Source organism: Hyperoodon ampullatus (assembly GCF_949752795.1).
Source record: "Hyperoodon ampullatus genome assembly, chromosome: 3".
NCBI classification, from domain to species: Eukaryota; Metazoa; Chordata; class Mammalia; order Artiodactyla; family Ziphiidae; genus Hyperoodon; species Hyperoodon ampullatus.
Genome location: NC_136916.1, coordinates 96754468 through 96778676, shown reverse-complemented (window position 1 = coordinate 96778676; position 24209 = coordinate 96754468). Strand labels below are relative to the sequence as shown.

The 24209-nt window shown below is 40.2% G+C and overlaps 1 protein-coding gene across 2 annotated transcripts in view; it reads left to right on the top strand.

The window, feature by feature from the left end:
• The first annotated feature begins 11535 nt into the window (after window positions 1-11535).
• Window positions 11536-24209, top strand: part of EIF2AK4 (eukaryotic translation initiation factor 2 alpha kinase 4) — a 111708-nt gene continuing 99034 nt past the window's right edge. For both annotated transcript variants that reach the window (XM_079699863.1, XM_079699862.1), the window contains exons 1-2: window positions 11536-11682; window positions 23249-23361. In XM_079699863.1, coding sequence (XP_079555989.1) covers window positions 11539-11682; window positions 23249-23361 — 257 coding nt within the window. In that variant the 5' untranslated portion in view covers window positions 11536-11538. The remainder of the gene's footprint in view (window positions 11683-23248; window positions 23362-24209) is intronic.

Here is a 24209-nt window from a genome sequence, read left to right as displayed (position 1 = left end):
GCAGCCTTTTTTCAGTCCTGCTGGCTTCGAGGCTACGTGGCGATGGGAAACCCGGAAAATGCCCAAGTCAAATGCTCGGAGCCCCGAGGGTACCTGCTGGTCCCCACGCCGCCCATGGCCAGGGTGGAATGCCCCGAACCTCCCCAATAGCCTCGCCGTCAGCGCCCGACAGTCCCCCAAGACGCCCGCGAGGGCTTCTCCGGCCCAGCTCCTCGCTGAGGGTTCCGAACTCCTGCCTCGGCAGGGATGCAGGGACCTCGTTCCGCAGACTCTTTGCCTCTGCACGGCCCAGTGTCCCCTTTCCTGGCCCCGCTCCGGCCCTCGGCTGCAGGGAGAGAGCCTCCAGACTTTGCGGGGACACGAGAAGACACCCCTAGAAGGGAAGAGGCACTATCTGCGAGATCGCCAAACTGCCTGCGCGCGCTTGAAGCGGCTGGGGGCGCGCGGCCCGATGGGCGATCACGTGACACGCGTGGCCCCGCCCCCACTCCCAGGCTGCCGTGGTCGGGGAGGGACGGCGCCATCTTGCCCCCCCCCGATCGTGATAGCCAAGGCGGGGAGCGTGGGAGGGGCGGAGGATTCACGTCTGGCTGGCGTGGAGAACCTCGCGGCTCCTCCGGGGCTTCGCCTAGTTTACTGCTGTCATTACTGCTCCTTATCTCGTCAGCTGGGGCTGCCTGAGGCTGATAATTCCACGTTGTTGGCACCTGGGCAAGGAGCCCAGTCTCCTCCATCGGGCCTTGGGTGTAGCTGAAGCATTTAAGAAAGATGGGATTTAGAAATACAGTGCCCGGTTTCCTGGGCCTTTTCATTGATTCTCATTTCTAAAATGTACACAATACAACCCGGTCGGGTGGATTCTGGGAATGAAGAGCTGAGGAGGGAGCAACTTCCTGCGGGCTGATGCGAACGGTTGGGAAGCTGGGATGAGCGAGTAAACAAGAAAAAATGGTAAAGAGAAGCCGAATGGGAAAAGGAACGGGTATGGATGGCATCCAGAGAGAGGATCAGGGGAAAAGAGAAAAGGAGAAATGAGAAGAAAAGACAACTAAAATTTTGCCTGGTTTGACCTTATGAGAACTGTCTCTTTTTAATGAGTGAAGGACACGGTAGAGGGCTTTGACAAATGGACTGGTAGGACTAGGTCCCACCACATAACTCTTACGAATTGATTAAAATTACAGAGTTATTTCTTGGTTATCTCATGGCTGATCGTGCTACCATAGGGGTACTTCACTTTCCCTATTAACCCTTATTACTTATTCTTCTTGAAAGGGCGAAGGTCCATGTCTTGTACATCTTTGGATTCTCAAAATACCTGCACATAATTCTCTATGTAAGCAGGTATTTTGAACATTTCGGAGACAAAAAGGAAAAATAAAGAGAGAAATGGAAGGAAAATTAATGATAAACTGTATTTTCAAAAAAACAAGTCATTTCCAGCAGTTAAAATTTGTTCTGGGAGTCCAAACATACTTTTCAAGATGAAACCCCTTACACTGTAGTCATTACAAAGCATAATTTATAATAATAATTCAGCACTATCCAGCACACTCCTTAGGAAAGCTTAGGGAAGATGTGTAAATGAGTTGTGTAGTGACAGTTGTAAAAATACCCCTTTACCCACCGTCACCTGCCATCCCTATTCAAAACTAAAAAGGATTGGGATAAATGTGTAGAAAACTTTTTTCAGTTTTTCAGATGTAAAGAGTGTTTAATAAAGCAAGAAACCTCTCATTTTGTATTCCGAGAAGATACCAGTAAATTCTCTCCAGCCCCTAAACTGGTGTTAGGGAATGGGGTTAGTTGAGTCAAGAAATAACCTGATAGGGGCTTCTCTGGTGGCGCAGTGGTTAAGAATCTGCCTGCCAATGCAGAGGACACGGGTTCGAACCCTGGTCCTGGAAGATACCACATGCCACAGAGCAGCTAAGCCTGTGCGCCTGAACTACTGAGCCTGCGCTCTGCAGCCCGCGAGCCACAACTAGTGAGCCTGAGAGCCACAACTATTGAGCCTGCGCACCTGGAGCCGGTGCACCACAGCGAGGAGCAGCCCCAGCTCCCTGCAACTGGAGAGGGCCCGCACGCAGCAGTGAAGACCCAATCGCAGCCAAAAAAAACAAAGAAATAACCTGATAAACTGAGGGGGCACCGTGATTCTCAGACTTGAGGAAGGATTGCCTTGTGACAACATAGGACCAAGGATGAGATCAGAGTGGTATACTTCTTATGGCCATGGGCTATATGAAATTTTCACCGATTACGAGATAATTTAATATTGATGTAAGAAGGGGGAAAGGGGGTGTGGGAGGAATTGGGAGATTGGGATTGACATAAATACACTATTGATACTATGTATAAAGTAGATAACTAATGAGAACCTACTGTATAGCGCACGGAACTCTACTCAGTGCTCTGTGGTAACCAAAATGAGAAGGAAATCCAAAAAAGAGGGGATATATATATACGTATAGCTGATTCACTTGGCTGTACAGTATAAACTAACACAATATTGTAAAGCAACTATATTCTAATAAAAAATAAGATTGATGTAAGCGATTGGACATGATTTAAATATATGTCAAATGTCTATAGTAGTGTTATTTATACCTGTCTGCTCATCACAAACTTAGTGGCCTAAATTACAACAGCAATCACTTACTTTGTTCATAAATATGCAATTCTGGCAAGACCCGTTGGGACTGCTTATCTCTGCTCCACATGATATCAACTGGGGCAGCTCAAAGTCAAAGCCAGGGTATGGAATCTGAAGGCTTGTTAACTAACATGTCTGGCAGTTGATGCTGGCTGTTGTTGGGACCTCAGCTGGGCCTGTCAGCTGGGATGCTTATATGTGGCCTCTTCCTGTGGCTGCTTGGCTTTCTTACAGCGTGGCAGATATGTTCCAAAAGTGAGCATTTCAAAATAAGAGTCCCAAGAGGACAAGGCAGGAAGGTGGCCGACTTTTATGACTCATCTCAGAAGTCACAGAACATCACTTCCACTGTAGTCTATTTGTTGAAGTAGTCAACAGCCGCCACATATAAGGGGAAAGGACAGAGACTACACCTCTCAGTGGAGGGAGTGTCCATTCAATTGTAAGAACAGCAGGTGGAATGAGAGAGATTGTTGCAGTCATTTAAGGAAGATAAAATCTGCCATAACATCTGTTTTCCTTTTATCAAAAAAATCCTTCCAAAGGTCTCGTTTTTAGATATTTTTTTCTGGAATGAAACCGGAAGAGGTCAAAAACCACATAAATTAATTACAGTCCTCTTCAGTTACTGATCGTGTACAGGTATTACAGGGATATGAGCTAGCCAATATTAACACCTGGCAGCAAACTGGTACACAGCCATAGCTGAAGGCAGGTGATTAAGACCACCAGCCTACATATTTATGTGCTAGCTAATTTTTATCCAAAACTTCCTGGAGCTACACTAAAAGCAGATAATAGAAAATGGAATAAAAAAATAGGCAACCTCTGGCTCTTAGATAGTGCTTAGTAATTTTTCCTTACATTTTTCTCCCATAATGAACAGTATAAGAAGGCATTCTTCCAGCTTAAAAACACTTTGTGTTCCCGAAGTTTTAAAGTTAGTTGTGTAGTGCTCAGGATCCATTTCCCTATAGAAATAATAAACAGGATGATAGGGTTCCCAGGCAGAGTGGGGCAAAAAGAAGGAGAGGCTCTGGGGATTAAGGACTCCCAGGGAGGTCCTACTCAGTCTGTAGGTCTACCTAGCTCTCCAAAGGTCTACTTTCTTCACAGTGTTTAAAAGAATTACTCTTCTCCTTGTACCAGTAGTCCACTCATTTAACTAATGTTAATGCCCTGTGCTGGGAAGGCAGGAATACAGAAATGTGGAATAGAACAGATTCTCGAAGCTTTCTCCAATCACCTGTTCCTTAATCATATACCTCTTGGGATTTGCTTAGGGATTTTACCTCTTATAACCATGGGAAAATAGGTATGATGGTTAATTTAATGTGTCAACTTGACAGGTCGCCTAGATATCTAGCCAAACATTATTCTGGGTGTGTCTATGAGGATATTTCTGGATGAGATTAACATTTGAATCTGTAGACTGAGTAAAGGGATTGCCTTCCTTATTATGGGTGAGCTTCATCTAATCAGTTGAAGATCTGGCTAGAACATAAAAGCTGAGTAAGAGAGGATTTCCTCTGCCTGACAACCTTCGAGCTGGTATATAAGCTTTTCCCTGCCTTCAGATTTGAAACATTGGCTCTTCTGAGTGTTAAGCCTGGTGGCCTTCAGACTGGAAGGACACCATCAGCTCTCTTGGTTCTCAGGCCTTTAGACGGGACTAGAACAACACCATCTACAATCCTGGGTCTCCAGCTTGCCAACTGCCGATCTTGGGACTTAGCCTCCAAAACTGCATGATGATAAATCTCTGTGGTAATTTTTAAAAGCCTATTTCCTTCTCTGTTTTTTCTCTTACACTCCTGTGGTGTGGTGATAGGCAAAATTTACGTGCAGGTGCTAATAACATCTTTCCATACCTGTAGAATGAAATAAGATCCATTTCTGTTCCAAAGAATTCCTGGATTCCAACTTTCTTGGACATTTATTGAAGAGCAGGAAGGGAGCTGGGTAGGGGACAGAAGAGATGGAATAGGACTTGGGATAATTGCAAAGCCCAAGGGGAAGGTGGGGAAAAGTAAGGAGGAGCCTATGGGTTTATTTCCCCTTCCTTCTTCCTTTTCATCATTGAAGGTCTCTTCCTCCTGCCTCCTGTCCCCAACACTACACTCTCACATGTCCCTGCATGGCCTCTCACTAAAGATGGAGAGAAGAGAAAAGCTGGAAGTGTTTTGAGTCAGTAAGCCCAAGCCAAGCAGCAGTGTGCTGAGGAAAGAGGGATCCTTATGGCCCCGGGCTACCCATCTGGAATAAGTAGTTCTATTTCCAAATGGCTAATCCTATACCTATACAAAAGACACAGACAATGCAGGTTATTATGTAAACATTACTAGTGTTCAATGGAATCTCATTCTCCTCTTTTTCCAGGCACACAGAAGACTATTTTTCTTGGCTGTCCTTGCAAATGGGCAGGGCCATGTGACTATAATGACTAATGATATGTGAGCAGAAGTGACGAGTCATTTCTGAGCTGTGGAAGTGAAAAGCTTGTTGTGATTTTCAAGTCTCTCTGCTGCCCTGCCATTGTGATTGTGGAAGGGGACTTGTGTTGAAGAGCTGAAATACTGAAGCAGCCTGTGTTTCTGAGCCACCATATTGTGTGTGGGGGGGTGGGGAAGGGGGGTTGCGGATGCCTTAGAGACCACCCAGACATAACAACAAATTTTATATAAGCAAGGAATAAACCTTTATTATACTAAACAACCAAGATTTTTGGAGCTGCTCATTATCACAGTATAACCCAGCCTATCCTGGCAGATAGAGTCATGAAAACTGGGGCCTGCATATTTAAGAGAACATAGACTTTATTTCCTGGGAATGGAAGATATTGAGTTAGGGCTTAAAAAAAAATCTCTGTGTATATTGGTGGCAATAAGGATATCCTAGGTCCTTGTAAAATGAAAGTGGTAGCTGATAATAAAGTCTCTGGGCATCTTTGAATTGAACTACTGGAATATTTCATGTCCAAAAACATACTGGTCTCCAATAAATTTATGTCATTTAAATAGCTTTTTTGGGGGAGTACTTAAGCTTAGTATACTCAGATTGTCTCTTTACACAGGCAAACCTACCAACTCCCTCAAGATAAAGAGTCTAGTATCCGGGGCAGAGGGAAGGGGGGCAGTGTGATGTTGGTGTCAGTTTGACCTGGGTTTGAATGCCTGCTCCCCTATTTCCACTTGTGACACTGGGCAGTTACATGACCTCTCTAAGCTCAGTTTCCTCCTCTACCAAATAACGATAAAAATGCCTATATTGCAAGGCTGTTTAGAGGACAATAAAATACCAAATTAATGAAAATCCCTAACAGTACCTGGCACATCATAGGAAATCAATGAAACATAACTATATAAGATTGATTCCTGTTTATTGATGCTTAAAGACAACAAATAGGGAAAAAAGGGAAAAAAAGCATCATCTTTCAACATTTTAAAGAATTCTCTCTTTGTAGATATAAATAAAGCACTGCCTAACAAGTCCTGTATTTCAAAAAATGGAAGAACCACTTACTTTGCAATTAACAAAGGACAAAATGGCTTTTGGTTAAAGATTTAGAAGTCTACAATTTAGCCTTTACACTATTGGGCTAAATACGTTTATTTTATGGCTCTTAGTTTGGGGTATGTTAAATTACCATCAAAGAAATTATCTGTTTAAAAAAGCTAATACTAATAATTTACTAATTATAGTAAGTAATGTAATTAGTATAATAATTTACTAATTATATTTACTAATAATTTGCATATTCCAAATTATCTCAATATGTGGACTGGGAAATGGTTTTCTACTGATATGAATCTATAACTCCTAATGCAGTTTCCCTATTTGTAATAGTCCTTGCACCTATAGATTGCTATTAAATTCATCAAAAATATCTGGAAGGTGAGAGATTGAATACCCCTTCCCCCAGAAAGCCTCAGTAATTTCATATACACAGACACATAGACACATGCACACACACACATATACACGTAGTGATTATAAAGCAACCTGACTAATTTTTTAATAGCAAGTATGCCAAAACTAAAATATCCATGAATATTATCACCTTTAAAGGAGTCACCTTGGGAAGCTGTTTAACTGTTGAAGAATATCATGATTTCTTAACACTTATTTGCGTCTCTCTTTTATAACTAACTTCAGAAGTTGGAATATTCTTTCCTGTATCATAAAAGGAAACATTCTTTTGCTGATGGTAACAAATATGTCCTTTAAGAATAAATTTGAATTTTTTGATAGAGCCAAAAGTTATCTAGGACCAATTCTGGTGAATTAAGTGATCAGACAGTATCTTCTTTGCTAAAAGATGAGATATGACTATAAAATACTACGACTCACAGTCTGACTTGTAAGTAATGGCACAGCTTTGGAATAAAAATATATACTTAATTTATTCCAGAATTTAAAGGACAAGATTCATTTGGGTATATAAGTATTTAAATGCATACAAATACCCACAAATTGATGCAAAAAAAAAGCAGTTTTTATTTCATAATTTCTTGAGCACCAGGAGCCACCTTGCCTCTCCTGCTCCCGCCAGGCCACAGAGAGCTTTAAGAACAATTAAGTGCTTTTACCTCCTACAAGGAGACAGGAAAGAGGACAGGGCCAAAAAAGTATTCAAAGAAGTAATGGCTGAAAATTTCCCATATTTGGCAAAAATCATAAGCCTACAGATTCAAGAAGCTGAGTGAGCGCTAAACATGATAAACCCAAAGAAATCTATACCAAGACACATGATAATCAAACTTCTGGACACTGACAAAGTAAAAAAGTCTTTAAAAGTAGCCATAGAGAAATGCCACTTTACCTATAGGGGAAAAACAATGTGAATGACAGCAGAGCTCTAACTGAAACCACAAAGGCCAGAAAGAAGTGGCACAACATTTTCAAGGGCTGAAAGAAAAGAACCACTGACCCCAAATTCTATATCCAGTGAAAATATCCTTCAGGAATGAAAGGGAATGTAGTTTTAAAATTTGGGTACAACGACCAACAGTCTGGAAGTTTTTCTTTGGGAAGTTGAGGGTAAACAGCAAGAGCAGGAGATGTACTTTTGGGGAGCGGGGAGGTCATGAGGAAGTAGAGTCTCTTCCTTGGAGAACTGATCTAAGGGTTTAGGGAGGGCCTGGAGAATAAGGAAGTCTTGGGGTGTCCTGACAAATTGTTTGTGAACCCCAGTTACACAAAAACAATCTTACCAGTCTGGATGCTCCAAGAGTTTAGAAGTTATCTGCCGGAAGCCAGTCAAGTACCAGTCTTTACTTTCAAATGATCCAAGACTGCTGAGTTATTTCATGTAAGGCAACCAAATGCAATGTGTGGACCTTGTTTGGATCCTAATACAAACAAAGCACTGTAAAACAAAACAAAACAACAACAACAACCTTTTCCTTTTAACAGATTATTAGAGTATAATTGACATACAATAAATTGCATATATTCTACAGTTTGATCAGTTTTGATATATGCAAACACCTGTGAAACTATCATCACAATCAAGATAATGAATATATCCATCACTCCCAGGAGTTTCTTCTTGTCCCTCTGGAATCCCTCCCTGTGGCTCATCTCTGTCATCCTGACACCAGGCAATGGCTTATCTTCTATTACTAAGTTTGTATTTTTAGAATTTTACATAAATGGAATCATACAATATGTACTCTTTTGTCTGGCTTCTCTCACTCAGCATAATTATTCTGAGATTCATCCATGTTATTATTATATAGATAGCATATTTCTTTTCTTTGCTGAATAGTGTTCCATTGATTGTATTGATACATCTCAATTTGTTTTTACCAAGAAACAAGTTTGTCCATCACTTTTGATGAGCATTTGGGTTGTTTTCAGTTTGGCGATTAAGGGCTTATGAACATTCATTTACAAGTCTGTTTATGGACATATGCTTTCATTTCTCTTGGGTAAATAAATACCTAGCAGTGAATAGTTGTGTCATATGGTAGGTACGTGTTTAACTTTTTAACTAAAACTCATGATAGGCCTAAATGTAAAACTGAAAACTATAGAACTTCTAGATGAAAACATGGAGGAAAATCTTTGTGACTTTGAGTTAGGAAAAAATTTCTTGGACAGGATGACAAAACATGATTCATAAACGATAAAAACTGATAAATTGAACTCCCTCAAAAGTAAGAACTATGCTCTTTGTAAAACACTGTTAAGAGAATGAAAAGGCAAGCCACAGACTGGGAGAAAATTTTTGCAAATTACATATCTGATAAAGGACTTACTTCAGAATATATAAAGAATTCTCAAAACTCAATAAAAATAAAAAAATACAATTTTTAAAATGAGCAAAAGATATGAACAGACAGAAGATATATGAATGACAAATAAGCACATGAAAAGCTGATTAACATTATTAATCATTAGGGAAATGTAAATTAAGGCACAATGAGTTACTACTACACACCAATTACAATGTTTAAAATTTAAAAGATTGACAATAACAATTACTGACAAAGATGCAGAGTAACTAGAACTCTCCTAAACTGGTGGGAATATAATATAGTACAACACTTTGGAGAACAGTTTGCCAGGGTTTTTGTTGTGAAATTTTAACTTTGAAATATTTCAAACTTACATAAAAGTTGTAAGAATTATCCAAAGAACTCGCAAATATCCTTCACCTAAATTCCCCCCAATGGTCGACATCTATGTTTGACTTATCATCTCTCTCTTTATTTTCTGAATCACTTGGGAGCTAATTGTATACGTAATACCCTATTACCCCTTACGGTTTGAGTGGAAATTTCCTAATAGCAAGGACACTTTCTATTTGACCACAGTACAATCATTAAACTCAGGAAGTTAACACTGATATAATAATGCTGTCTAATCCACAAGACCCCCTTCAAATTTTGCTGATTGTTTTGATTATGTCCTTTATAGGTCCAGCATCCACTACAGATTCTAATTTTAGACAGATGGAGAATTTTGAACATAAATTGGGTATTAAATAATGTTAAGCAACTGTTATATTTTTAAGGTATAAGGACAGTATTATGTTCATAAAATGTCCTTATCTGTTAGAGATATGTACTTAAGTGTTTATAAAAAGAATGATATGATGTCTGAGATTTTCTTTAAGATTCACTCCTAGGGAGGGGTGTGTGTGTGTGTGTGTCTGCGTTGAGGGGTGGGGAGAGGGGAGAAATGAAATAAGATTGAATAAGATTCTAAATTTGTTGAAGCTGAGTGATGAGTACAGGGGGGTATTGTAATATTTCCCCTACTTTTAATGTATGTGTGAAATTTTTCCATAACTACAGTATTTTAATTTAAAAAAATGGAGAAATGGGAGGATTTTAAGAACTAGGGTGATAGGATCATATTTTTAATTTAGAAACATTACTCTGGCTGCAATAGGAAGAATGGCTTAAATTGGGGCAAGAATGAAAGCAGTGACTAGTTTCCCAGCTGTTGAAGTCATCCAGGGAAGAGAAGATGGTGACCTGAACCAAGTTAGTGGCAGTGGGATGGAGTGAAGTGGATGAATGGAAGAAATGGTAACTATCTGGATGTGAAAGATGAGAGACAGGGAATCCAGGATTACTCTTAGTTGGCTTGGGCCAAGGGGGAGGGGGTGGTGCCATTTACCTAGACAGGCATCACTGGAAGAAGAACAGGTCCCTAGGGGAGGGAAGGAGAAGATGGTTTGAAGGGGACTCGGGTCAAACTAGTGCCTTTGTGTTATCTGGCCACAACTGAGTAGATAGATGACAGCAAGATACTTAAATAATCATTATTTAGCAAATAGTATAAATAATCACTATTTAGCAAATAGTATAGGAGTAAGCAAGGCAGACAGAAGGAAATGTCACTTAAACTTAACTTGAGGTAATACAATATGATTATTCTAAATCAACATGCAGCATTAGTAGCCAACTGAAAATGAAATGTAATGACAATGTCTGGGTAGATAGGTTATTTTATAAACTTGAAAAAATATGATTGGAGACAGGATATAACAGAAAGACCTCCTCAATTCACATTAAGTAAACTGGGCATGCAAAATAATTCTCTTCATGGGAGTGTTGCTCATAAGATGCCTGAGTGGAAAGACATTTTTCAGTTGAAATTGCATGGTGGTACTGTTGACGGCTCCAGTCTTACCTAGCCCTGTTTCTTATACCCTTAGGGTAGGCATGTAGGAACAGAGAACATGCACTGGGATGTTGAATCTATGGTTAAGGGGACGAGTTCGAGGGTAAAAAACTGGCGGGGAGGGGAGTAGTGGTCTCGATTTTTACTCCTGGTCGTCTTCTGGGAAGGCTTAAGGTGAGTCAAAGCGGCTAGAAAACCCATCAAAGTCCGCCCTTCAGAGTTTCGTCTCCTACCAATGCCAGAGTGAAGGAGTTCCAGCAGGCACTTCTGTTAAAGACACTTATTTCGTGAAAACCATACCCCTTGGCATTATCATTCCATTCTGATGGATTTGATCTCCCACGTCCCTGCAGGTTCCCCCGCTCAGTTCCCCCAGCAGAATGTGGGCTAAACCTTCCCCCAGCCTCGCTCCCATGCCTAAGCTGCTCACCCGCTAATAGCGTTCGTGACGCCGCATCTCACCCAAGAGCCGGCCAGGGTCGCGGAGTTCCGTCAGGGATCCTGCAGGGCGCCGAGCCCCACCCCAACCCTGACCCCGCCCCCGGCGCTACGCCCCGCCCACATGCCCCCTCCCGGCGTGGAGCTCCGGCAGCGATCCTTCCCCCAAGCGCGGAGCTCTCCTCATCCCTGACCCCGCCTCCGGCTTGGAGCCCCGCCCCCGGTCCCGCCCCCGGAGCGGAGCCCGCCTAGGGCCCACCCACCTCCGCAAGGCCGCCTTGCCTTGCCTTGCCCACCGCACTACCATGGCTGGGGGCCGCGGGGCCCACGGGCGTGGCCGGGACGAGCCGCCGGAGAGCTACCCACAGCGACAGGACCACGAGCTGCAGGCCCTGGAGGCCATCTACGGCTCCGACTTCCAGGACCTGCGGCCGGACGCGTGCGGACGGGTAGGAACGTGGCTTGTCTGGTCGGGGCTGGCGTGCTGCGGCCCAGCTCCCCTGGCTCGATCTACCCCGGCCAGGCCCGCCCGGCCCTTCCGGAGCAGAACCGCCTACCCCCGCTTAGGATTCTGGAGTCCTTTCATCCTTCGCGATTCCACCCACGCTCACTTTCTGTCCTTGCGCCCGCTGCCGCTTGGCGGGTCTCCAGAACCCCCAACTGGGACGAATTCTCTTACAGCCTTTTCCCCACGTCGGCTCCAGTCTTACCTGGCCCTGTTTCTTATACTCACTGACGTTCCATAACTTCCCTGCCTCCTTACTGTCCTACCTTTTTCCTCCCTGACAGCCATTGAGTTTGATACAACAGCGCGTTCATAGGGACCCACTGCAACTTTGGGAACGCTTTTGGGGCTCTTGCACAGATCTTACTGATGCCTTCAGTCAGAAGTCTCATCCTCCCATATGTGTTCAAAACTATTAACCACGTAATCCCATTGTACTCCTCAGGCATCCTCCCTGTATTGTGCTGTGTGGAGGAACTTTCCTCTGTACCTTTCTCCAAGGCGCTTAGAGAGTATGGAATACAGTCTTCTTAGCTGTAATGGAGAGGGAGTGTGCTGAGTCCACCCTTTTAAAATGGCATTTGACTTAAAATATTATTTTCCTTTTTGTCTGGAAGTAAGTTAAGGCACATTATAAGCTGCTGATACTGACAGTCTTTCCCTCATCATCCTTGAAGAATTATCTACCAAACTCTTATCTTTATAATATTATTTAAAAAGTAGTACCTTCTTTCATCTACCTTTAAATTTATTTATTTTATTTATTTTTAGCTGTGTTGAGTCTTCGCTGCTGCACGCGGGCTTTCCCTAGTTGTGGCGAGTGGGGGCTACTCATTGTGGTGGCTTCTCTTGTTACGGAACACGGGCTCTAGGCACACCGGCTTCAGTAGTTGCAGCACGTGGGCTCTGTAGTTGTGGCACGTGGGCTCTGTAGTTGTGGCACGTGGGCTCTAGAGCACGGGCTCAGTAGTTGTGGCACAGGGGCTTAGTTGCTCCGCAGCATGTGGAATCTTCCTGGACCAGGGCTTGAACCCATGTTCCCTGCATTGGCAGGTGGATTCTTAACCACTGCGCCACCAGGGAAGCCCCTTTCATCTACCTTTAATTCTGGCATTTTACAACATGTGCCTTATCAGCACATCCAGGATTTTCTCAAGAAATAGGGTCTTCGGGAGCTGTCAGGGCAAAACATTTTCCTTCTCACCCAACGTTTTCCTTCCTTCATTAACTATTGTTCTAGGTATTGGGGATACAGTCCAGCACAAACCAAACCAAACCCTCAGGGAGCTTACTTTTCTAATGCTTAATTTCAAGAGTTATTTTTAAGCTGAAATAGTAAAAATGTAAATATTCCCCTTATACAAGCTTGTAATAAAATAAAAATGTAACTTTCTGGTTATCTGGTAACTTCTCTGTTCCCAAACATTGAGAACCAGGAAGTCGGCTCATGAAGCCAAAATACGTGTTGCAAAGTGTACACGGGGACTCAATACAAAGTTCCTAAGACTTCTTCAGAGACAGTTTATTTACTTTACACAGCTTAATTATCTGGTCCTAAGACTGCAAGAAAACAGAAAAGAAAAAGGTACTGCTGTAGGTAGGGATACTGATAATCTCAGAATTTATAGCTGGTGGTCTTTATAACAAGATAGTAGAGCAAACAAAATCAAAAACTGTAATAGGCAGGTAGAAGGATTCAGATAGCTGTACGCTGAGGTACACAGGCAAATAGCCTTAACACTTTGCTAGGCAAATAATTGGTGGTCATAAGGATGAATCAGAATGTAGTCATTCAACATAGAGAACAGACTTGTGGTTGCCAAGGGGGGGGGTGGGGGAGGGATGAACTTGGAGTTTGGGATTAGTAGATGCAAACTATTACATGTAGAATGGATAAGCAACAAGGTCCTACTGTATAGCACAAGGAACTATATTCAATATCCTGGAATAAACCATATTGGAAAAGAATATAAAAGATTGTATATATGTGTATAACTGAGTCACTTTGCTGTGCAGCAGAAATTAACACTGTAAATCAACTATACTTCAATTAAAAAAAAGTTAAAAAAAAAATATACTCATTCGGGGCTTCCCTGGTGGCTCAGTGGTTGAGAGTCCGCCTGCTGATGCAGGGGACACGGGTTCGTGCCCCGGTCTGGGAAGATCCCACATGCCCGGAGCATCTGGGCCCATGAGCCATGGTCACTGAGCCTGCGCGTCCGGAGCCTGTGCTCCACAACGGGAGAGGCTGCAACAGTGAGAGGCCCGCATACCGCATAAAAAAAAATAAAAAAAAAATGTAGTCATTCAACAAATACTTATTACTTGCCAGTCTTTAAGGAAAGGTTATGCAAGCCCACAATCCTTTATGCAAAACGCTGAGGCCTGATATGTTTCAGAATTCAGAAGTGTTTGTGTTCATGGCCACATGTGCACATTCCATACTTACCTAATACCTCACTCAGTGTCTGGAGCAGCACGCAGAATCAAACACAACAAACCATGTGAATATTCAAATATTCACACTCAGTGGGATGGATAAAGACTATTAATAGCCTCATGTCAGTTCAGGCCAAATTTGTTGCCAGTAAGTTCAGCTCAGAATTATTGACCTGAGTAAAATTTAGGTTTTTTAAACATCTGAAGTGTTTTAAACTTCTTTTTGGGGGATGTGTTATAATGTAGATTTTGGTTTAGTAGCATATGTATGTTATTTATAAATAACATTTTGGGAGTACATGCTAAAAATTCTTTCACATACTAAAGTTTGGATACCACTAGTTGAAAATATAATTTCCTCTAGAGTTATAAATTTATTGTTAACTTAATTATCTTGGCTAATTTTCTGTCAGCCAAAGTTCTGCTCATTTATAATTTGATAGCTATTGCAAACCTCCCTCCTAAAGCCTTGCTTTTGTCTCTGGGCCCACCGGTAGTGTATGAGTGCTTCTTTTCCTACATCTTCACCAACACTGTAGTGTGAGACTTTTTCATCTTTGCCAGTAGATAGATGAAACATTTTTACTTCTTTAGTTGTAAATTATGAGGACCACCTTTGTAAGCCATGGATTTTTTTCTGTGAACTGTTCAATGTTGTTTGGTTTATTTTTACACTCTATTGTCTACTTTCTTATTCATTTGTCAGAGCTATTTATATGTTAATTTATATGTTAAGAAAATTAGCATTTGGGGTCATATATTGCAAATATTTCCCCCTAATCATTATTCATTTTGATATTTAGGTAATTTATGCAATTTTTTAAAACTTTAATATAATCAAAATGACCTTTTTTTTTTCATTTTATTGTTGTTACATGGTCCCTATGGTTTGTTATTTTCCCTGCTCCAGTGTTACCAAAAAAATGAATTCTTCAAGACTTTCTTTTAATTCTTTCATGACTTTGTTTTTAAACTTCCATCAAATAAATATAGAAATAGCTTTTTATTTTTTTAAGTTCTTACCTCTGTCTGAGTATGCATCTAGGCTGCCCACTTTCACCCCCAACTAGCCAGTTAGACTAACACAAATGATTTTTTTCAGTCTTTTCCACTAATTTGAAATGCCACCTTTACATTGTATGAGAGTAGGCCGGCTTCATAAGGACAGACTCTCTGTATCTGTTCACACGTACATGCCTAGTGCCTGGTAAAAAGCTCTCAAAATTTTTTTATTAACTGAAATAATTCCCAAATGTATTTGGGTCTATTTAGAAAAAGAGATATGGGGGGAAGTCAGTGATTAAGGCATTTGACATAAAATCTAACTTCTTAGATTTTATTATCATCATTTTTTTTTGCGGGGAGGGACATCTTCACAGACTTAAAACCAAAGATTTGCCCAGATTATCTAGCTTGCACATGTTACTTTATTTCTAGATTTGTTGTTTTTTCACACAGACTAGTTTCTTCCCCACATTACAGCATATGAGAACAGAGGCAGGTAAGAAACAAGAGGCCATGATGAGCCAAGTCTTGCCATCAAAATGTAAGGGGGATGTGATGAGCAGAATCTAGGTAACAATTCTAGACCAAACACCTGAAAGTGGTTTGAATTGTCTAACTTTTTCTTTTATGTGCTGTGGTTAAAAACACATGGCATAAAATATACTAGCTTAGGGCTTCCCTGGTGGCGCAGTGGTTGAGAGTCCGCCTGCCGATGCAGGGGACGTGGGTTCGTGCCCCAGTCTGGGAAGATCCCGCGTGCCGCGGAGCGGCTGGGCCCGTAAGCCATGGCCGCTGACCCTGCGCGTCCGGAGCCTGTGCTCCGCAATGGGACAGGCCACAACAGTGAGAGGCCCGCGTACCGCAAAAAAAAAAAAAAAAAAGAGGGGCCCCTGGGTCAGTGTTCCTCATCCTGTGGGGTGTATTAAGATCCTTGGGTTTTGTTTCTTGAAGAGCTAATGTTTTTAATTTTTTTTTATTCTGGGGTGGATTAGTCCAAATGAGCATTACCTCTCTCATGTTTTAGGACTGAGTTTGTGTTACTCTTTCACTTTTTATACCTTGAAGATTTGTTTGGTTATTTGGTAGTACTTCAGGAGAGTCTCCAACTTCATGATCTCATTGAGAAGCAAATTTAACTCATCTCTCATTGTAGCGTGCCCTTCTCTCCATGACCACTTATTATGCTGCCTTTATGTCACTTGCATTTTCAGTCTTCAAAACAAATCTTTTTTCTCATGTAGAATTTTGTATACTTTATAGCTATACATTCTGCATTGTGTTTTCCTCTCATTAAGTGCTCTCAGAAAATTTTGGTTACCCCTTACTTTGAGGTTTTTTACCTACAAATATTCCAGGAATTCGTTATTTCCTTGTTCAGGTTAAATCAAAGATTTTATCAACATTGAATTCTAATGACCATTTATCTTTTAAAGGCATGAAGAAGGTCTTACCCAATCCTAATCTTTAGAACATCTTGATTGTTGAACTTTTTAATCAAGTCCTGTTCAGCTCCAGGAGTCCTTGAATACCCTAATATGAGCTAACACTTGGTATTGTAAACATGTTTTGCATAAAAGTATCTTCACATGTTGGGAAACCTCTCAGTTCACTTGAGAGAAGCCTGGCAAATATTCTATTCTTACCTCTGAAAGCACTGTTCCCTGACTGTCTTTTTTTTTTTTTTTTTTCCAGTGAGCCTGTACTGGTTAGGATTAAGTTTAGCTACATATGACAGAAAGTTTATTTTGTTACATGTAAAAGTCTGGAGTCTACGGCTTTTTCTGAATTGCTGTTCTACCATCGTTAATGTGCCCTTCATGGTCTAAAATGGCTGTCTGACCTCCAGTCATCACATCTGCATTCCAGCCAAGTGGAATGAGAAAGGGATAAAGAAGTTTCATCCCTTTCCTTTGATAAAGTTCACTTCCTGGAAATTGCATATTATAGTTCTTTCATCTTACTGGCCAGAAATTAAATCCAGTAGCCACACTGAGCTGCAAAGGCGTCTGGGAAATGTATCCAGCTAAAAAATCAGGGATTCTATTAAAAAATAAAAACCAATCTTACGTATTTTATATACATAGTTGATTGTGTAATTCATGGTGCCACATGTAAGGTTCATGTTATAAATTTCTATTAGAATTTAATGTTGCTAAGTACTTTATTACCCTTAGAAGAATTTTTATCTTTTTTCTGATAATGCCACATTTCTCTTTTTGCCCTGGCTGCCTGGACATTCCAAGGGAAAGTCAAGGCTCAGTCACAGCAACTCAGGGTTGGCATTAACAAGGGAGGGCTGATGGAAAAGACAGGTTTGGGAGTCAGAATTGGATTTGAAGTCCAGACTTGTTGCTGTGTGTTGGTGGGCAAGAAGCTGAAAGTCTGAGCCTGAGCCGCCTTGTCTGTAAAATGTCTGTACAAAGGAGACTGCACCTACCTCGCAAAGTTGGTCAAGTGTCTGGACCCCATGAGTATATGTTCCCTCAGCCTCCCCTTTCTCATGATATATAGATAATATAAACTGCCTCAAATCTTTTTTGGAAAAAGCATACATAAATAAAGAAGAATGGAATATTTGGTGAAAAGCAGTTGGTTGAAAGCATACACAATTTTAGAAGAGCTATCAGATTTCTTCATGTCAAGATTTTCACTTGTTATCTCAATATTCAAAGCATCCCCTGCTCAAGAGGCCTCCCCTGACCTGCCTGTCTGCGGACCTTCTCCTCCTCCACCACTATGTTCCATGACTTGGCTTTGTCTTCTTTACAGCACTCATCACTTTTTGAAAGCATTCATTTGTCTTCTAGTCTGTGCCAGCTAGTTGGGTTCGTGTCTGTGTAGATTTTCCTCTGAACTCTCAGTCTCTAGGGCAGCACTCAGAAGGTCATCAGCACTCAGTGACATTTGAATGAAAGGAGGCTACATGGGACATTTCAGGTCACTCCTTACAGAACTTTGAAAAGGAATATGTGCTCTGTCTTGCAGGTTTTCAGGGTTTTTTGGAATTTTATTTATTTTTTTATACAGCAGGTTCTTATTAGTCATCCATTTTATACAGGTCAGTGTATACATGTCAATCCCAATCTCCCAATTCATCCCACCACCACCACCACCCCCCACCACATTCCCGCCTTGGTGTCCATACATTTGTTCTCTACATCTGTGTCTCTATTTCTGCCCTGCAAACTGGTTCATCTGTACCATTTTGCTAGGTTCCACATATATGCATTAATATACAATATTTGTTTTTCTCTTTCTGACTGACTTCACTCTGTGTAACAGTCTCTAGATCCATCCACATCTCTACAAATGACCCAGTTTCATTCCTTTTTATGGCTGAGTAATATTCCATTGTATATATACCACATCTTCTTTATCCATTCGTCTGTCGATGGGCATTTAGGTTGCTTCCATGACCTGGCTATTGTAAATAGAGCTGCAATGAACATTCGGGTGCATGTGTCTTTTTGAATTATGGTTTTCTCTGGGTATATGCTCAGTAGTGGGATTGCTGGGTCATATGGTAGTTCTATTTTTAGTTTTTTAAGGAACCTCCATACTGTCCTCCATAGTGGCTGTATCAATTTACATTCCCACCAACAGTGCAAGAGGGTTCCCTTTTCTCCACACCCTCTCCAGCATTTGTTGTTTGTAGATTTTCTGATGATGCCCATTCTAACTGGTGGGAGGTGATACCTCATTGTAGTTTTGATTTGCATTTCTCTAATAATTAGTGATGTTGAGCAGCTTTTCATGTGCTTCCTGGCCATCTGTATGTCTTCTTTGGAGAAATGTCTATTTAGGTCTTCTGCCCATTTTTGGATTGGGTTGTTTGCTTTTTTAATATTGAGCTGCATGAGCTGTTTATATATTTTGGAGATTAATCCTTTGTCCGTTGATTCATTTGCAAATATTTTCTCCCATTCTGAGGATTGTATTTTCGTCTTGCTTATGGTTTCTTTTGCTATGCAAAAGCTTTTAAGTTTCATTAGGTCCCATTTGTTTATTTTTGTTTTTATTTCCATTACTCTAGGAGGTGAATCAAAAAAGATCTTGCTGTGATTTATGTCAAAGAATGTTCTTCCTATGTTTTCCTCTAAGAGTTTTATAGTGTCTGGTCTTACATTTAGGTCTCTAATCCATTTTGAGTTTATTTCTGTGTATGTTGTTAGGGAGTGTTCTAATTTCATTCTTTTCCCATGTAGCTGTCCAGTTTTCCCAGCTGTTTGAAGCTATTGAAGAGGCTGTCTTTTCTCCATTGTATATTCTTGTCTCCTTTATCAAAAATAAGGTGACCATATGTGCATGGGTTTATCTCTGGGCTTTCTATCCTGTTTCATTGATCTATATTTCTGTTTTTGTGCCAGTACCATACTGTCTTGATTACTGTAGCTTTTTAGTAGAGTCTGAAGTCCAGAAGCCTGATTCCTCCAGCTCTGTTTTTCTTTCTCAAGATTGCTTTGGGTATTCAGGGTCTTTTGTGTTTCCATACAAATTGTGAAATTTTTGTTCTAGTTCTGTGAAAAATGCCATTGGTAGTTTGATAGGGATTGCACTGAATCTGTAGATTGCTTTGGGTAGTAGAGTCATTTTCACGATGTTTATTCTTCCAATCCAAGAACATGGTATATCTCTCCATCTATTTGTATCATCTTTAATTTCTTTCATTAGTGTCTTATACTTTTCTGCATATAGGCCTTTTGTCTCCCTAGGTAGGTTTATTCCTAGGTATTTTATTCTTTTTGTTGCAATGGTAAATGGGAGTGTTTCCTTAATTTCTCTTTCAGATTTTTCATCATTAGTGTATAGGAATGCCAGAGATTTCTGTGCATTATTTTTGTATCCTGCAACTTTACCAAATTCATTGATTAGCTCTAGTTGTTTTCTGGTAGCATCTTTAGGGTTCTCTATGTATAGTATCATGTCATCTGCAAACAGTGACAGTTTTACTTCTTCTTTTCTGATTTGTATTCCTTTTTTTTCTTTTTCTTCTCTGATTGCCGTGGCTAGGACTTTCAAAACTATGCTGAATAATAGTGGTGAGAGTGGACATCCTTGTCTTATTCCGGATCTTAGAGGAAATGCTTTCAGTTTTTCACCATTGAGAATGATGTTTGCTGTGGGTTTGTCGTATATGGCCTTTATTATGTTGAGGTAGTTTCCCTCTCTGCCCACTTTCTGGAGAGTTTTTATCATAAATGGGTGTTGAATTTTGTCAGAAGCTTTTTCTGCATCTATTGAGATGATCATATGGTTTTTATTCTTCAGTTTGTTAATATGGTGTATCACATTGATTGATTTGCATATATTGAAGAATTCTTGCATCCCTGGGATAAATCCCACTCGATCATGGTGTATGATCTTTTTAATGTGTCATTGGATTCTGTTTGCTAGTATTTTGTTAAGGATTTTTGCATCTATATTCATCAGTGATATTGGTATGTAATTTTCTTTTTTTGTAGTATCTTTGTCTGGTTTTGGTATCAGGGTGATGATGGCCTCATAGAATGAGTTTGGGAGTGTTCCTTCCTCTGCAATTGTTGGAAGAGTTTGAGAAGGATAGGTGTTAGCTCTTCTCTGAATGTTCGATAGAATTCACCTGTGAAGCCATCTGGTCCCAGACTTTTGTTTGTTGGAAGATTTTTAGTCACAGTTTCAGTTTCATTACTTCAATTTCATTACATAGAGTTGCTTGTAGTAGTGTCTTAGGATGCTTTGTATTTCTGCGGTGTCTGTTGTAACTTCTCCTTTTTCATTTCTAATTTTATTGATTTGAGTCCTCTTCCTCTTTTTCTTGATGAGTCTGGCTAATGGTTTATCAATTTTGTTTATCTTCTCAAAGAACCAGCTTTTAGTTTTATTGATCTTTGCTATTGTTTTCTTTGTTGCTATTTCATTTATTTCTGCTCTGATCTTTATGATTTCTTTCCTTCGGCTAACTTTGGGTTTTGTTTGTTCTTCTTTCTCTAGTTTATTTAGGTGTAAGTTTAGATTGTTTATTTGAGATTTTTCTTGTTTCTTGAGGTAGGCTTGTATAGCTATAAACTCCCCTCTTAGAACTGCTTTTGCTGCATCCCATAGGTTTTGGATCATTGTGTTTTCATTATCATTTGTCTCTAGGTATTTTTTGATTTCTCCTTTGATTTCTTCAGTGATCTCTTGGTTATTTAGTAACATATTGTTTAGCCTCCTTTGTGTTTGTGTTTTTTACATTTTTTTCCCTGTAATTCATTTCTAGTCTCATAGTGTTGTGGTCAGAAAAGATTCTTGATATGATTTCAATTTTCTTAAATTTACTGAGGCTTGATTTGTGACCCAAGATGTGATCTATCCTGGAGAATGTTCTGTGCGCACTTGAGAAGGAAGTGTAATCTGCTGTTTTTGGATGCAATGTCCTATAAATATCAATTAAATCTATCTGGTCTATTGTGTCATATAAAGCTTGTGTTTCCTTGTTAATTTTCTGTTTGGAAGATCTGTCCATTGGTGTAAGTGACGTGTTAAAGTCCCCCACTATTATGGTGTTACTGTCGATTTCCTCTTTTATAGCTGTTAGCAGTTGCCTTATGTATTGAGGTACTCCTATGTTGAGTGCATATATATTTATATTTGTTATATCTTCTTCTTGGATTGATCCCTTGATCATTATGTAATGTCCTTTCTTGTCTCCTGTAACATTCTTTATTTTAAAGTCTATTTTATCTGTTATGAGTATAGCTACTTCAGGGGATGGAATATCTTTTTCCATCCTCTCACTTTCAGTCTGTATGTGTTCTGAGGTCTGAAGTGGGTCTCCTGTAGACAGCATATATACAGGTCTTGCTTTTGTATCCATTCAGGCAGTCTATGTCTTTTGGTTGGAGCATTTAATCCACTTACGTTTAAGGTACTTATTGATATGTATGTTCCTATTACCATTTTCTTAATTGTTTTTGGTTTGCTTTTGTAGGTCTTTTTCCTGAATTCTCTTAGCTTTTGCTTGTCTGTAAAGCTTTTGATTTCTCCATCGAATCTGAATGTGATCCTTGCCAGGTAGATTAATCTTGGTTTTAGGTTCTTCACTTTCAACACTTTAAATATATCATGCCACTCCCTTCTGGCTTGTAGAGTTTCTGCTGAGAAGTCAGCTGTTAACCTTATGGGAGTTCCCTTGTATGTTAGTTTTCGTTTTTCCCTTACTGCTTTCAATAATTTTTCTTTGTCTTTAATTTTTGCCAATTTGATTACTGTGTGTCTCGGCATGTTTCTCCTTGGTTTATCCCGTATGGGACTAGCTGTGCTTCCTGGACTTGGGTGGCTATTTCCTTTCCCATGTTAGGGAAATTTTCGACTATAATCTCTTCAGATATTTTCTCGGGTCCTTTCTCTCTCTCTTCTCCTTCTGGGACCCCTATAATGGGAATGTTGTTGCTTTTAATGTTGTCCCAGAGGTCTCTTAGGCTGTCTTCATTTCTTTGCATTCTTTTTTCTTTATTCTGTTCTGCAGCAGTGAATTCCACCATTCTGTCTTCCAGGTCACTTATCCATTTTTCTGCCTCAGTTATTGTGCTGTTGATTCCTTCTAGTGTAGTTTTCATTTCAGTTATTGTATTCATCTCTGTTTGTTTTTTCTTTAATTCCTCTAGGTCTTTGTTAAACATTCCTTGCATCTTCACAATCTTTGCCTCCATTCTTTTTCCGAGATCCTGGATCATCTTCACTATCATTATTCTGAATTCTTTTTCTGGAAGGTTGCCTATCTCCACTTCATTTAGTTGTTTTTCTGGGGTTTTATCTTGTTCCTTCATCTGGTGCATAGCCCTCTGCCTTTTCATCTTGTCTATCTTTCTGTGAATGTGGTTTTTTTCCACAGGCTGCAGGATTGTCATTCTTCTTGCTTCTGCTGTCTGCTCTCCAGGTTTTGTTTTTAAGCCATGCTTTAGGAAAATGTGGCCAATGCCTATATAAAATAAAATTATGTGTAATATTTAAAAAGTAGAACTTTGGGCTAAAATATTAATAATTCTTATCTTAATCTTTAATGATTGGCTCTCTAGAGAAAAAAAGATTTTCTTTTTCTCTTTTAGGTCAAGGATCCTCCCGAAATCAATTTAGTTCTATACCCTCAGGGCCTGACTGGCGAAGAAGTATACGTGAAAGTGGATTTGAGAGTGAAATGCCCACCCACCTATCCAGATGTGTGAGTACATTTAGAAATAGCTTTGATGTGGTTTCAGTTCTCTGTTTTGAAAACATAGGAACAGGTTGAAGTTAATGGTGTTTTCTCCTTCTGGCTCCTATTCCATTTAAAATTTTATTTCCTATCACTTGCATTTCATCAAAACTACATCAGCAATAGACATTTTCATGAAACCTGTCTCCTGTTAAGTCAGCTTATAGTTAGTAGTATCTATGCATGGTAATATTTGCTCCATGACTAATGTTTGCTTCCTCTGATATGTTAACTTTTGTTTGTTTAACTCTTCATAAACAAGTAAGAGGAACAATCTAGAAGGAAAAGATAAAGGTGCAGTGACTAAAGCCTTGTGGACTTAGTTTTAAAGTATGATAGGCATTAGGACTTAGAGTAGCCTTCCAGGCCAATGGGAGCTTTACTTCCTAGACTAAAGGAGGATTTAGAGTTGCCCTGTTTCTGTGGGGGGACTTCTAACGAGTCTTCACTGGGCAGTCCCACACCCTGCAGGGCGTGTAACATCACTGGCCTCTACCCACTGATGCCAAGAGAGTTCCCCAGTCAGTGAGACGGCTGAAAACCTCACGTATTTCTAAACTCCCACTGAAGGTGATACTCCCTCTGGCTGAGATTCACTTGTAAAACAAAAGCATTAGCTATCAGGACTTGAGTATTCTTTTTTTAAAGTACCATGCATATTCCATGTAATCTTTCCCCAGACATTCCATGTGGAAAAGCAGATTGGCCTGGATGATGTTTTGTGGTTTGAGCTTGTTGTGTAGGAAGCCAGTGAAGGAAAGTGACAAATAAAAGGAAGTCCTGCCTTACACAGTGGGTGGTAAATGTATGGGACT